General features: G+C 52.5%; 1 protein-coding gene across 2 annotated transcripts; it reads right to left on the bottom strand.

Annotated features, from left to right (window-relative positions):
- Positions 1–481: 481 nt before the first annotated feature.
- Nek8 (NIMA related kinase 8) lies at positions 482–15237 on the bottom strand. 2 transcript variants are annotated; one of them, XM_052755837.1, is made up of 16 exons: positions 15076–15237; positions 13175–14978; positions 8307–8512; positions 7850–8082; positions 7518–7649; positions 6819–7027; positions 6596–6675; positions 6327–6508; positions 6090–6240; positions 4704–4780; positions 4263–4380; positions 2499–2649; positions 2098–2261; positions 1842–2000; positions 1544–1702; positions 482–1147 (listed from the first exon to the last, which is right to left on the bottom strand). In XM_052755837.1, exons 2-16 carry the CDS (start codon positions 13417–13419, stop codon positions 1119–1121), a joined length of 2295 nt encoding a protein of 764 aa, XP_052611797.1. In that variant the 5' UTR covers positions 13420–14978; positions 15076–15237; the 3' UTR covers positions 482–1118. The 2 variants fall into 2 exon arrangements, with proteins under 2 accessions (XP_052611797.1, XP_052611796.1); XM_052755836.1 differs by having other exon boundaries at positions 13175–15237.
- Positions 15238–15254: the final 17 nt, after the last annotated feature.

The raw sequence follows: 15254 nt of genomic DNA, 5'->3' as shown, positions 1-15254 counted from the left end.
CTCCGCCAGCCCTCCGCATGCGGTCGCGCTCGGGACTCTGCCCAGGCTTCGAAAGTTAAGTCAGCCTCGCCCACCCCCGGAAGCGGAGGCTTCTCTTTCCCGTTGCAACTGAGAGCGTGGCTGAGATTCTTTCCAGAAGTGGGGGCCCCTTGCGCTGGGACGGTGCCTTGCCGGGTCGCACCCCAAAGACTTGACTCTTTAGAGGCCGCTTTAAGGTCTCCTGCGCCACGCGCCGCCCAGGGACCCGTGGCTCTAGCTTCCAGGTGCTAGGCAGCGAAGCCTGGCAACAGGATCCGAGAAAACCCGGCTGGAGCAAGGAAACTGGGCTGGGCGCTGGGCCAGCGGAACCTTGGCCCCCGCCTCCGGCCTCTGACTGCGCCCACATTCCAACTGGCCGCTGCCCTACACCACAGTCGGGCCCAGCCCAGTCTTGGGGTGTCTAGAGGCCACCTCCACCCCAGAAGAGACCATATGCCAAGCAGGCATTTGATATTTTTATTGGCGCTATTTTCAAACCTTTGAGAAACTGGTCGGGTCTGGCCTGCTACATTTTCCCCTAGTCTTAGGTCTGGGAAATGGCCTGCGGTGACTGGCAACCTTCAGCAGGATTCCCTTGGCAACCACGCAGTAGCTCCAGTACTCCCCGCCCTGGGAGGTGGGGGGGGGCGCCCACTCAGAGGTTCCCTGCCTCAGGAAAGACTGAAAAGGGGACTCCCTCCGACCTATCAGCCTCAAGCTATGCAGTGTAGAGATAGGATTCGTACAACAGTCAGGCCTAATGGCCAGTCCAAACAAGCCCTGGCTTGCCCTACTCCAAAGCACGGCATCGGTCTCTATGAGGACACCTCCAGGGATGTATTTCTACCCGGGCTTGGGGTGGGGGTGTGTGCGTTTTTAGCAGTCTTTGAAAACCAGCCTGCTGTTCATTCCTGCCAGGCTGGAGCCTGGAGACACTAAGTAAGATAAGGAGTTTGGGACGGGGGCTTGGGGGAACAGAGTGGCGGCCAGTGGCCTCTCCACCTCACTGATGACACAATCCAGGAGCTGGAAACAGTCTTCCTCAGGCACCTGCAGTTTTCAGAACACTCAGAGGTGGTCCCTTGGATAATCCTGTTGCCTCAGGGGGGAACTGGTTCATCTGTGACTGCTGCAGAGTATCAAAGAGAAGCACCTGCAGCCTTTCTGGAGGCAAGGCCTACAGCAAGCATCACCCACCTTTGATCTCATTGAGCCCTGGAGCCAAAACCCTCCTGCCAGGCCAGAAATGGACATTTAATATCAGCTGGATCCAGGAAGTGTAAGAAGAAAGAATTCAAGTGAGGCCTGGAGAGCGGCAAAGAGAGGCAGCTCTTGCTCACCCAGGCTGGAAGCTTGGTGCTTTACACATCCCCTTCCTACTCCCCACTGGTTCTGCTTTCACTTTTCTGGGGGCAGAAGACTGCTCTGGGTAATTTGAGTTGTAACTACTGAGGATGGAGGAGGGAGTAGAAGAGAGCTGGGTTAACCCCCTGTGGTGTGGGTGAGACTGGAAGAGGAAACTCACATCGAACAGCCAAGAGAGTGTTCCCATGGCAGCAGGACACTGAAGTCACCACGTAAGGATGAGTCTCATCCAGCTGCACTGGCCTAGGGAGTCCAGCATCCTCATCCCTCCTTCCCAGTCGACCTCGGGCTCCTTTGCCCCAAGAATAAACTTCCCCCTCTGCCAAGAATTCAAAAGAGTAGGACACAGCCTAAGCAAGCAGCCAAACACTGGACAGTAAGAATGACTCCAGAGGGAAGGTACTGAGCATAACCCACCACATGCTTGCCTTGTCCACCCTCATCCTGCCCACCCTCACCTGCCCCGATGGCTACAGTGAAGGCATCCCCACAGGCCACTGTCACCATCTTGATGCCCTCTAGGCCTTGGACCCGACAGGGCGCCCTGCTGACCCGGCGAGAACTGGTACCCAATTGCCCATGCTGATTGCTGCCAAAAGTATAGCATTCACCGGAGGCTGCAGGGATGGAAAGAAAATAAAGGGCACTTGAACAGAAGTCTGGAGGAGCCCAGGTGGATCCCCCTTAGGCCTCCCATGCCTGGGTCCTACTCACCAGTCACAGCAGCTGAATGAGCAGTACCCAGGTCCACACACAGCAGAGGCTCCTGGTCCAGAGGTGCAGAGCCCAGTGGTGTGAAGCTCAGGGCCTCCTCCACTTGCTGGTGGGGAACAGGCTCCTCCTCCAGGGATATGTGGTCCAAGCCTAGCTTGTTGAACCTAAGGATGGAGCCAGAAGCCAGAAGTTTGTATAGGCTGCCTTTCTCACACTAGCCTCTGCAGGGATTGCTAGGATCTGTCCCACCAGGAGACAGATCCTACCCTGACTTGAATCACACAGTAGTTTCATCCCTCTTTAGTTCTGATCCTTGGAAGGAGGGAGGCAATAAGGACTGAAATGCTTTGTAGCTAAGGAGGGTGGAAAGGCAGGATTATCACTCTGATGCATCTACTTACCTGTTACTTCCGCAGGCCAGGACCCTGCCAGGCAAGGCGAGGATCATGGAAGAGTCAGTACCACAAACAACTCTCTGAGCTTCCTGTCCCAGAGGCACAGGCACCTGCTGGGGGCAGCTATGGGACTCCCTGGTGCCAAGTCCCAGCCTCCCTACAAGACAACAACAACAATAAGGGGTTACTCTGAACTTTAGGGATGGCAATGCCAGGATGCAAAGAGGGTGAATGAAGGCTGATCTCACTCTGAAATGCTTTTCTTAGGCCCTACGGCTGGTTGACATCCTCTAAAGCCTTGCTTGTGATTCCACCAGCAGCTGGATGTGATAAGCACACCTCTAATCAACCACAGCACTCAGGATGCTGACCCTGGAGGGCTGCCATGAGAGTGAGGCAAGCCTGAGCTACAGTGAATTCCAGGCTAGCTGAAGCTGCATAGCAAAGTTCTGTCTCAAAAAACAAACAGGCCAGAGAGATAGCTCAGCAATTACGAGCACTGTCTACGCTTCCAGAGGACCCAGGTTCAATTCCCAGCACCCACATGGCAACTCACAGCTGTCTGCAATCCAGTTCCAGGGGATCCGACGCCCTCATACAGACATACATGCAGGCAAAACACCAATGCACATAAAAAATATATATATATGTTATTTGAAAACAAACAAAAATTTAAGAATCCTTACACTCAAAAGGCCGAGGCAGCAAGACAGCAAGTTGCAGGTGAGACTGTCTCATAAAAAGGAAAGGCCCAGCCGGGCAGTGGTGGCACACGCCTTTAATCCCAGCACTCGGGAGGCAGAGGCAGGCGGATCTCTGTGAGTTCGAGGCCAGCCCGGTCTCCAAAGCGAGTTCCAGGAAAGGCGCAAAACTACACAGAGAAACCCTGTCTCAAAAAACCAAAAAAAAAAAAAAAAAAAAAAAGGAAAGGCCCTATGCAATGCCACCTGCCTCCCCTGGCACCTGCCCCCTTTAAATCCAGTGTTAATCTTTGCTATAGCTCTGGTATTCTCTAGCATCCGTCCCCCCCCACACACACACACACTTTACACTTGAGACCTCCAGGACAGGAACCCATCTATGACATCCCCACTTTCAGTACCCAGCTGGGTGGGCTGTGGGTATAGGTCACTGACAGAGTGTGTACTTACTACTGTGTGTGAAGTTTGAGTCCCAGCATTACAAAAAAAAGGTTTAAGTACTGTCAGAAGAACAAAATCTGCCTTACGTCATAAGCCTGAATGAATCCACATTTTTGTTTTGTTTTGTTTGTTTTTGAGACAGAGTTTCAGCCAGGCAGTAGTGGCGCATGCCTTTGATTCCAGCACTCAGGAAGCAGAGGCAGGCAGATCTTTGTGAGTTCAAGGCCAGCATGGTCTACAGAGTGAGTTCCAGGACAGCCAGAGCTACACAGAGAAACCCTGTCTCAAGGGGGGAAAAAAAAGAGTGTGAGATAAACAGGGTTTCACTATGTAGCCCTGGCTAATCTGGAACTTGCTTTGTAGCCTAGGCTAGCCTTGAGTGCTGGGATTAAAGGCCTGCACCACCACATCTGGCAACATCCCATTCATTTTACCAGCTCAACACCTAACAAGGGGTGAACACATGGTAGGTATGAAATAATGGTGTGTCCAGTGAATGAACACACTTGAGGAAAAACAGGAAGAAAACAATGGGCCATGGAGAGGAGGATGGGCATGATGAGGAACAAACCACGATGGAGAAGCTGTGAGACGGACCCTAAAGGCTGGAGCTGGGAAGTGGCCTTACCACCATCTCCTCGGCCCCAGGCAAACAGTTCTCCATCTGTGGACAGGGCCAGCACATGAGAGGCCCCACAGGCCACCTGTACCATCTCATAGCCCAGCAGGGCTTCCACAATGGTGGGCTAGAGAGAGGGAGAAAAGTGGGGTGATTGAGGTGTATGGGACTTGTCCTCTCCCCTGCAAGCAGGAAGTTAGAGGCTGCAAGTTCTCAGAAGGGCACTGTCTCTTTAACACCAACCCCACACATGCATGGCACAGCAACAGGTGGGAAGCTGCTGGGGAAGCTTTCTGTACTTCCCCTGAGCTGACCCAGAACAGGTGCAGCCTGGGAGCTCGCGGCACATGTGGCTCCGGGGAACTCCCCTGCCCCCGATCTGCTGTCAGCTCTCAGAAGAGGGCTCCCTGCCACCCTCTCACTTTTCTCCAGGGTACGTGGCACACCCACCTGGCTGATGTCGGTGAGGTTGCCGTGGCCTAAACACCCGTTGCTGCCGCTGCCAAAGGTCATGATGATGCCTCGGTCTGGGAAGAAGCCAGAGAAAGACCAGAGGAGTGGGTCTGCATTCGAGCAGTTTGGTTCACTTACAGGATGGAGGAGGGAGGTAATACTGGGGGCTAAGCGGGGCGCAGTGGTGCACGCCTTTAATCCCAGCACTCAGGCGGATCTCTGTGAGTTCCAGGTCAGCCTGGTCTACAAGAGCAAGTTCCAGGACTGCCAGGGCTACACAGAAACACCCTGTCTCAAAAAAAAAAACCAAAAAACACATGCCTGGTCTGGTGGCAGGTCTGTTACTTGGGATAAGGGAGAACTGCAAGTCTGGCTGGTCAAACTTAGTGAAACACTGCCTTTAAAAAAAAAAAAAAAAAGTAGCCGGGCGGTGGTGGCGCACGCCTTTAATCCCAGCACTTGGGAGGCAGAGGCAGGCGGATCTCTGTGAGTTCGAGGTCAGCCTGGACTACCAAGTGAGTTCCAGGAAAGGTGTAAAGCTACACAGAGAAACCCTGTCTCGAAAAACAAAAAACAAAAAAAAAAAAAAAAAAAAAAGTAAAGTAAAAACAGCCTCCTAGTGTGGTAGTGCATGCCTTTAATCCCAGGACTCAGGAGGGAGAAGTAGAGGAATCTCTAAGTGTTCCAGGATTGCAGGGCAAGACCTTATCTTAAAAAACAAAAACCAAAACCTGGGACCGTAACTCAATAGTAGAATGCTTGCCCGCCATGTACAAGGTCCTCGGTTCAGTCTCGAGAGTGTGTGTGTGTGTGTGTGTGGGGGGGGAGATTGAAAGGAGGAGGAGGGAAGATATTAAAAAGGGGCTGGAGCCAGGCAGTGGTGGCGCACGCCTTTAATCCCAGCACTTGGGAGGCAGAGGCAGGCGGATCTTCGTGAGTTCGAGGCCAGCCTGGTCTACAGAGAGAGATCCGGGAAAGGCGCAAAGCTACACAGAGAAACCCTGTCTCGAAATATCAAATAAATAAATAAATAAATAAATAAATAAATAAATAAATAAATAAATAAATAAATAAATAAATAAATAAATAAAAAGGGGCTGGAAGGGTAGGATGGAGGGAAAGGCATAGGTGGTCTCCTTCCAATGTGTAATTCTGGACTAGTGAGAGCCTTAGTTTCCCCATCTGTCAATGGGCATACTACAACACGCTCACTGCCAGCCTACTGTGCCAGGAAAAGGCGCTGGAGTCTGCGCATCTCAACAGCTTCTAGACAGAGGCAGTAACCCTTTAGGCGAGAGAAGCATTAATTGACCAATTTGGGATGAGAGAACTTGCACTGTCTGGCTTTCTCCTGTCTCCAGAGTACTTCCCTGACAAGCTCACCCGTCAGGCAAGCCGTGAACAGGTCCCCGCAGGCCACATGCTTGATGGTCACACCCGACTGGCCCTCCAGGAACCGGGAGACGAACTGGGGCTGAGGCTGCTCCACTGCCCCTGGGAGGAGCGTGCCTCCTCCAGTGCCTAGGGGCGGGGCCTGCAGGGGAGTGGGCGGCGCCTGAGGACCCCAACTCCATTTCTGGTCTCCCACCCTCACCGGAACAAGCCCACCGCCAACCTGACCTCCCACAGAATGAGGCGCCCGGAGCGTGTGACGCCAGCTTTCTGCGTGCGCCCTGCAGACACCTGGACCACCTCAGTGTTGAGCATCGGGAGCCTCAGGGGGACATTAAGGCCACCACCCCACGCATACACCGAAGACAGTGGCAGTGGGATGGCCGGTCTCACAGGTCCCCGGGGAACACCTGCAAGGGCAGAGTTTGAGGCCAGTTAAACTAGTGGAAAGGGTAAGGAGTCTACGGAGCTCCAGCAGCTGGTCCCGACTCACTCACCCCTGCATCGGGCACTGGTGGCCCGGCTCCCTGTGCTGCCGGGGGCCATAGGTGGTCCTGGGGTCAGGGACTTCTCTGCCCTGCAGGATACAGAGGGGCCTCAGGACGAGTCCTGTCCCTGGCAGTCCTATGTGACTACACACAATGGTTAGTTAGCTCTAGATCTCCTGTGTTCCCACCCCGCCCGCCCCTGTGGCCCCGGAACCCATCTCCCTGCACAGGCCTCCGCATGCGGACGCTGCCCACATCGGTGTGGAGGTTGAGGAGGGCCCGGATGCAGAGGGGTTGCGCCATGATGTGACTGAGGGGCGGCCGCTGTGCAGGCTCCAGGCTGAGCAGACTCAGGACGAGCTGGCGCAGCTCAGGGCTGTACCGGTCAGAGATGGGCGCAAAGGTACCGCTCATGATCTTCAGTACCAGGGCTGGCAGGTTCTGTGAGGGTATGACATGTAGGGATGGCCAGAGTGCCGGGCTGGGCTCTCAGGTAGGGCAGTTCTCCCACTGAGGGAATAAAACAGGTCTACCCTCATGACACCCAGTCTCATCAGAGAAGGCAGAATGGAAGGAGAGCCTAACACTGCTTTCAGAACTTCCTAGTCGGATAGGAAGTTTCAACTATGTCCGCAGAAATCCCAGGTGCTTTGGGAAACTCCAGGCTTGCTCTCGGGAATGTCTCTAATCTGATGGAAGAGCCGGAGATCACATCCATCCCCTCAGGAATTCTCACTCTAACACAGGACTCAAGCTGACCCTCCTCTGAGCTGAGCAAGGGAGGGAGAGGCCCAGCCCTGCCCTGGGGTAAGCCAGCAGCAGGTGTGGGACTGACGTGACTCAGCCAGCCACAAGAGAAGGAACACAGAAGTGGTCAGAGCTATGGCAAAGGAGCTGGAGTTCTGAGTCCCTTGCGGTTGTCTGTACTCACCGCAGCCTCGAAGGCTCTCTTGAGGCTGGCCAGCTCATATAAGACACAGCCCAGAGCCCAGATATCACTCTTCTGGTTGTAGGGCTTGCCCTCACACAGCTCGGGGGAGATGTAGCATGGAGTACCCACCACCTGCAGGAAGGAAGTCTGTATTACAGCCCTGGGAAGACAGGACCAGAGGCTGTGGCCAGCCAGAGACTCATTTGGGGATAGCCTCTCAAAGCAGGCCAAGCGGCTCCTCTCGCAGGACCACATAAGGGAGGAGGAAGAGGCAGGAATGTAGAGGAAGCCCAGCTATCAAGACCCTCGGTGCCCCCTGCACATCCGGGCACCGTGTAGGCCTTGCTCTTGCTGCTGAGGATCTTGGAGATGCCAAAGTCACCGATCTTGACGACCATGCGGTGTTTGTCGAGGAGGATGTTCTGGGTCTTGAGGTCCCGATGCAGGATGAGGTGCGTGTGCACGTGATGCAGTGCGAGCAGGATCTGCACGAAGAAGTGAAGGATGGTCTCCTCCTCTAGCAGGGAATTGCAGCGCTTCTGGATGAACTCAGCCAGGGTGCCACCTGTGGCCCAGAGAGCTCATCAAGACCCGGGCTTTCCCACACTGGGGACAACCCACTGCTTCAATGGAACAGGGCACTGGGACCAGAGAGGGCAAGGAGCCTGTCAGGGTCACACAAGTGGGGCCTCTGCCCTTCAGCCAAGTCCGATCCAGAAGGAAGCCACCTCATGGTGTCCAGCTCTCCTGGAAGGGAAAGGCCCCTGTAGGCGGAGGCATCTGACCTACCTGGTGCATATTCCATGGCAATCATAAGGGCCTTGTCCTCCAGGAAGTTCTCGTAGTACTCGATGACGTTGGGGTGGTTGAGCAGCTTGAGCACTTGGCACTCGTTCTGGGCTGCCTGCCGTTCCTCCTTGGTCATCTGTTCCACTGGGATCTGCTTGATGATGACCAGCTTCTGGTCAGCCTTGCGGAGGCACAGGTGCACTATCCTAGGGACACAGAGCAGGGGACAGCTTAGGGCAGCCTGTAGACCACAGGCTCTTTAGATGATCAAGCTGGGCACGGGGGAGGCTGAAGAGGACCTGGGGTTCAAGGTCGGTCTGGTAAGAACAACAACAACAACAACAAAAGGTCTGGAGAGATGGCTCAGCACCCACTTCAGTGGGCGGCCAAATCACTTGTAACTCCAGCTTCAAAGGATCCGATGACCGCTTCCGGCCTCCACAGGTGACATTCACTCACACACACACACACACACACACACACACACACACACACACACAATTAAAATGTTAAAAATAAATCCTGGGGGCTGGAGAGATGGCTCACAGTTAAGAGCACAGGCTGCTCTTCCAGAGGACCCGGGTTCAATTCCCAGCACCCACACGGTAGCTCACAACCATCTGTAACTCCAGGATCCAACACCCTCACACAGACATACATACAGGCAAAACACCAGTGAAATAAAAATGAATTAACTTAAATAAATAAATCTTGGAGCTAGGTGTGGTGGTTCACGCCTTTAATCCCAGCACTCGAGAGGCAAAGGCAGGCGGATCTCTGTGAGATGGAGGCCAGCCTGGGCTTCAAAGTGAGTTCCAGGACAACCAGGGCTGTTACACAGAGAAACTCTGTCTTAAAACAAACAAACAACAACAACAAAAAACCACAATAATAATTAATTAATTAATCTTGGGCTGGAGAGACGGCTCAGCAGTTAAGAGCACTGGCTGCTTTTCCAGAGGGCCCAGGTTTTGCTTCCCAGAACCCACATGGCAGCACACAACTGTCTAACTCCAGTTCCAGGCGTCCAACGCTATCTTCTGGCCTCCACAGGTACTGCATGACCATGGCAAATAGGCACATATGCATGCAAAAGACTCATACATATGATATAAAATCATCAAATCCTTAAAAAAAAAAATCTTGGGGCTGGAGAGATGGCTCAGAGGTTAAGAGCACTGCTTGCTCTTCCAAAGGTCCTGAGTTCAATTCCCAGCAACCACATGGTGGCTCACAACCATCTGTAATGAGATCTGGTGCCCTCTTCTGGCATGCAGGGATATGTGCAGACAGAACACTGTATAGATAATAAATAAATCTTTAAAAAAAAAAAAAAAAAAAAAAAAAACACTTGGGCCAGGAGGTGGTGATGCACGACTTTAATCCCAGCACTCCGGAGGCAGAGGCAGGCAGATCTCTGTGAGTTGGAGGCCAGCCTGGTCTACAGAGTGAGTTTCAGGACAGCCAAGGCTACACTGAGAAACCCTGTCTCAAAAAACAAAAACAAAAAACAAATACAAACCTCTAAAAATAAATACATAAATAGCAGTGGTGGTGGTGCATGTATGTACTCCTAGCACCCTGGAAGACAGAGACAAGAGGAAATAGATTTCAGGATTTCAAGACCATCTTTAGCCACATAGTCAGCTAGAGCCAGCCTGAGGTCCATGAGACCCTGTCTCAAAACAAGGCCAGCAAGCTGACTCACGGAATAAAAAGGCGCTTACTGTCAGGCCTGATATCCTGACCCCACCCATTCGATATGAATGAGAGCATGATTCCCACAAGCTGCCTTCTGACCTCTGCACTCACAAGAAAGAACACCAGCTGGGCATGGTGGGGCATGCCTTTAATGCCAGTACTCCTCTGGGAGGCAGAGGCAGGAGGGTATTTCAAAGCCAGCCTGGTCTACACTGTGAGTTCCAGGACAGCCAAGGCTACACAGAGAAACCCTGTCTGAAAACCAAAAACAAACAAACAAAAAACAACTGGCCGGGCGGCGGTGGCGCACGCCTTTAATCCCAGCACTCAGGAGGCAGAGCCAGGCGGATCTCTGTGAGTTCAAGGCCAGCCTGGGCTACAAAGCGAGATCCAGGAAAGGCACAAAGCTACACAGAGAAACCCTGTCTTGGGGAAAAAACAAAACAAAAAAATAAGTAAGAAAAAAAAATAAAAAACAAACAAAAAAGACAAAAAAACCACAACAACTGTTTAAACCTCCTTGTAGCCTATGTAAAGCTGGGAATTTTCCTTTTTAAACCTGTTTCCAGTCTTACCAGCATGACTTCCTCATATATATATATATCTGTTCAATGCATTCATAAGCAACTTGTGGTCTCATCTACAAAAGAAAATGCTTTGTTTTTGTTTTAGACTTTTAAAAATATTTTATGTGCATAAATGTTTTGCCCGCATGCATGCATGTGCTCACAGAGGCCAGAAGAGGGTGTTGGTTCCCCGGAACTAGGGTTTCAGATGGTTGTGAGCCACCATGTGGGTACTTGGACTAGAAATGGGTCATCTGTAAGAACAAGTGCTCTAAACCACTGAGCTATCTTAAGAGTGTTACTATGTAGCACAGGATGACCTTGAAAACTCACTGTGTACCCCAGCTTGGCCTTGAATTATCTAGCCTCAGCTTTCTAAGCATGAGATTCTGGGTTTCTTTTTTTCATTTTTTTTTTTTTCCAGACAGGGTTTCTCTGGGTAGTTCTGGCTGTCCTGGAACTAGCTCTGCAGAGGCTGGCCTCCAACTCACAGATATCTGCCTGCCTCTGCCTCCCGAGTGCTAGGATCAAAGGTGTGCACCACCACTGCCAGAGACCAAGTTTCTGAAATGGTTTTCTAAGTAGAGGTCTGTAGAAAGAATTCATACTTCAGAGCTATTGACAACTGAATTGCTTCTGCAATGACAATAATTTCTTAAAAAATGCCCCCCCTGGGGGGAGAAAAAAGCTGGGTGGTGGTGGTACCCACCTTTGATCCCAGCACTCAGGAGGCAGAGACAGGCAGATTTCTGAGTTAGAGGCCAGCCTGGTCTACAGAGTGAGTTCCAGGACTGCCAGGGCTACACAGAGAAACCCTGTCTTGAAAAACAAAACAGAACAAAAAGAATCCCCTGGCTTCTAAAGCAGTCCCTTCCACTCCCATCACTTTTAGATGTAAGCTCTACATAGCAGAAATAAGGCACTTTAGTTTCCTAGATCTGGGGACCAAATCCCGGGCCATCTAACACTGAGCTACAGCCTCATCCCGAGAATGTCCTTGTAAAATCTACATGGATCATATCAGGTCACTCCCTTGCCTTTTTTTTTTTTTTTTTTTTTTTAAGATTTATTTGGGGTTGGGGATTTAGCTCAGTGGTAGAGTGCTTGCCTAGCAAGCACAAGGCCCTGGGTTCAGTCCTCAGCTCTGAAAAAAAAAAAAAAAAAAGACAAAAAAAAAAAAAAAAGATTTATTTATTTTATGTATACAATGTTCTGTCTGCATGTATGCCTGCAGGCCAGAAGAGAGCGCCAGATCTCATTACAGATGGTTGTGAGTCACCATGTGGTTGCTGGGAATTGAACTCAGGACCTCTGGTAGAACAGTCGATGCTCTTAACCTCTGAGCCATCTCTCCAGTCCCCTTGCCTTTTTTTTAGAGACACAATCTCATACAGCCCAGGCTGACCTTGACCTCGCTATGAAGCACATACATTTAGCTGAAGACCTTGAGATTCTTCACCTCAGGCTTCTACCTCCTGTGGTGCTGTGATTACAGACATGGGCCACCACATCCCATTTCAGTTTTAAAACTCTTCCCTGGTTTGGGGTGTAGCTCTTTGACGCAGTGAGTTCAATCCCTAGCACAAACAAGAACGAAACCCCTCTTGCTTTTTATACTTTAAATCAATGTGACCTCCTACTTCAGTTTACAGGATCACAATCTGGTCCAGCCCTCTATGACAATCACACTCTTTACCTTGCCCCCCACATTCCAACCACACTAGTCTTTTTCTCCGTTTCTTGAAGGCTACACATATCTGCCTGTTGAGGACCTTTGCAAAGCTGCTTCATCGGCTAAAAGGACTCTGCCTCATTTCTTCAAGTCTTGACTTTACATCTCACCTCCTAGAAAATTCTTCCTTTCCTGGTCGACTCCTTAAGTTGCCTTTGGGAACTTACAAATTAAATCCAAGCATGGATACACATCTTCAGTCCCCCCTTTTTTCTTCTTTTTCTAAAATCTGAGAAGGGTAGCACTAAGTTGCCCAGGTTGGCCCTTAACTAGTTATATAGTCCAGGCCTGCTTGCTTGCAAAACCTGGCCTGCTGTCTTTAACGTTTTCTTTTGGAGACAATCTCTATATAGACCAGGTTGGCCTCGAATTCACAACAGTGCTCCTATGTCTGCTACCAAGTACTGGAATTACAGGCATATACCATCCCATCTGGTATGTGGCCTCATAATAAGTCTATAACTGTTCAAACTTCACTAACTGATTTAACAATATCATGTTCATGTTTATTTGTATCAGTTTCCTATGGGCTAAGTTCTTAAAGGGGAAGTACCATGCCTGTTTTGGTCATAACTGTATATATACTCCAGGCAGTCTGACCTGTGCAGCTAACGCTCATTATCAGTTGCAGCAAAGAACAAGCAATCTGTAGGAACAACTGTTTTCCAAGAGCACTGGCTGGTCGGGTGGGCGTGATTCCGCCGGGGGCGGGGCCTCCCGCCCAGACCTAAGCACAGGACGCCTGGGCGGGGCATCCCGGAGTGGCGCTCTCGCTTCGGGGCGGGGCCAGCAGGACCAGGACTTCTTGGTCAGAATTGGGGCTGATTTTCTTTCTCCCTTAGCATTTCCTCCCCAAAGCCCTGGCTCACCCGAAGGCACCTCTTCCCACCACTCGAATCCGCTCGTACTTCTCCATCTCATGTCTCAAATACGCTTCTGGAATTCCCGTGCGGCGCGTGCGCGGACCCGCCCATCCGGGAGCTCCGCCTTGCAGCTGCGAGACGCTTGCAGGGCGGAGCCGACGGGACCCGGGCGTCTGTTGAGACCCGCGCCTTTTCTTTGACTGTAAATCGCGTTTCCCCAACGGCCCTGCCGTTGGTCGGAGAATAGACATTCCTGGTTTCTGGGCGAGCCCCTCAGTGCTCGGCACCGTACAGCCACTTTGCACACGCGTGATTTGGCGTAGGTCGTTTAGACTGGAGCGATGCGGCGCTCACTTAAGTTGACCCGCGCAAACAAGATTGTCCCTCAAAGGTTGAACGGGGTGGGAAGCGAGGATCGAGTCCCCGCTGCCTAGGCGTGGCAGGCACAACTTCAGAAAGATAAAGGGATTCCTTTCTGGCACGTAAAGGATAAACCACCGAGAGTCTGCTGTGTGGGGCGGGAAGCCGGGGGGTTGTTTGGTGTTTGCCAAGGGAGAGACCCGGAAAACCCCAGATGGGCAAACTGATTCACCTGGAGAGTACGTGACGTGGTCTCTGGGCTGTGGCAACTACCGAGTACGGCGCTCTTGACTTTGCAGAACCCTGCACAAAACTCTGCCGTAAGGGGACCATCTCGAATGGAAGTAAACCTCTGCCCGAAAGTGTCAGGATGGGGGAAAACCCGAGAGGGTTTTACGCTTCTGTTCAGAAATAGTTGGCTAGTCAGTATCACGACTAGGGTTTCGACCAGGGTAAATTTAATCCTTATTCATGACGCCGCTGCTCTAAGGGAGTTATAGAACCCCAGTATTCAGGACCTGGTCCCTAGCTAAGGGTTACCCTGTTTCTGAATGGGTGAGGAAGGCGTGGGAAGGGATGTTTATCTTTTGTCCCCGCCCCGCCCCAAACTAGCCTACGTGGAAAGACGGGAGGGAGCCGGCGGTCACTGGCCTGTGGGCCGATGGACAGGCTTTCCAGTGAGCAAACTGGAACTTGGGAGCAGAAAAGGGGGTGAACTGCTCACCCAAGACGTCATGCTGTCACTTAGTAACCGACCGGACCTTGGGTGATCCTGGAGCCCCATGGGGGCTAATGTGTAAACCGGGAACCATCAGGGAAGACAGCAAACACCCAAAAGGCTTTGACCCCTGGGTGCCCGAGCTGGGGTTTTGTCTTTTTCCTTCTAAAATACAGTTTTACTCCCCACTTTCTGTTCGCGTCCTCTACTTCCACCTCCCTAAAGCACACCGCTTCACTTCCCGCACCGGCTCTAGGCTTTTCCTCGGGGTCTGCATATCCCGCTCCGCAAAAGCGCCTTTCTCACTGTGAGTCGGGCTTGGACCCCGCACCACAGTGAGGACAGGCTGACACCTAGTGGCCAGAAGCCGCAACTGCTTCAGGCCACTGCCCTGGAGAGAGGGTCACCCCAGCTGTCTGGGCAAATCCGCAGCCTTCCCCGCCCCAGCCTCCAAGGAGCCAGAAGAGGGTTGGGAGTGTCCGAGGGAGGACTGTGACAGCCGCTGGGCTCCAGAAGCCCAAGAGTGGTGAGGAGGAGAGGTGTGATGACGGGTGACTCAACAGTTCCCAAGCACCATTCGTACGGGGTGCGGGAGAGGCAGGTAAACACGTCGGTCTAGGTCCTGGAGAGGAACCGAGTCTGGGCGGATCCGTGGTCCGCGGCGGCGCTCCCTGTCCCCCAGGACCAGGATTTAGCCGACGCTGGTGTGTGATGGTCCCGCCCAGCTCTGCCCTGAAAAAAAAAAAAAGAGTTGAGAGAGGAGCGTTCTCGCGGTACCCGCCCAGGGTGTGCGAGCCGGTGGCCGCGGAGAAAGTGAGGCGGTACGCACGAGGGGAGCCGAGCACTCCTTCGGCTGTCGGGAGGCGCCAGAGAGGGGTGCCTCGGCGGCGATGGCGGGGACAACCCCTACGTGCTCGATGTCGGCGGGATCCGGGCGGGGCCCCGGGGGACACGGGGCTCGCGCGCTTCTGGCGGCAGAGGCGCCCGAGGGGCGGGGGCAGGCGGCGG

This window comes from Peromyscus californicus, unplaced genomic scaffold (genome assembly GCF_007827085.1).
Source record: "Peromyscus californicus insignis strain IS unplaced genomic scaffold, ASM782708v3 Scaffold_3__1_contigs__length_106647218, whole genome shotgun sequence".
NCBI lineage: Eukaryota > Metazoa > Chordata > Mammalia > Rodentia > Cricetidae > Peromyscus > Peromyscus californicus.
The sequence above is the reverse complement of the archived record's forward strand: the minus strand, read 5'-3'. Positions and strand labels throughout refer to the sequence as shown.

Excerpts from the sequence above, each read along its gene's own strand:
- Nek8 (XM_052755836.1), bottom strand. The coding sequence starts at position 13,419 with ATGTCTATTCTCCGACCAACGGCAGGGCCGTTGGGGAAACGCGATTTA. Across the intron at positions 4,381-4,703 it reads ACCTCACCGACATCAGCCAG|CCCACCATTGTGGAAGCCCT; the intron begins GTGGGTGTGCCA and ends CCCTCTCTCTAG. Across the intron at positions 1,148-1,543 it reads CACTCTCTTGGCTGTTCGAT|CAGTCACAGATGAACCAGTT; the intron begins GTGAGTTTCCTC and ends GATACTCTGCAG.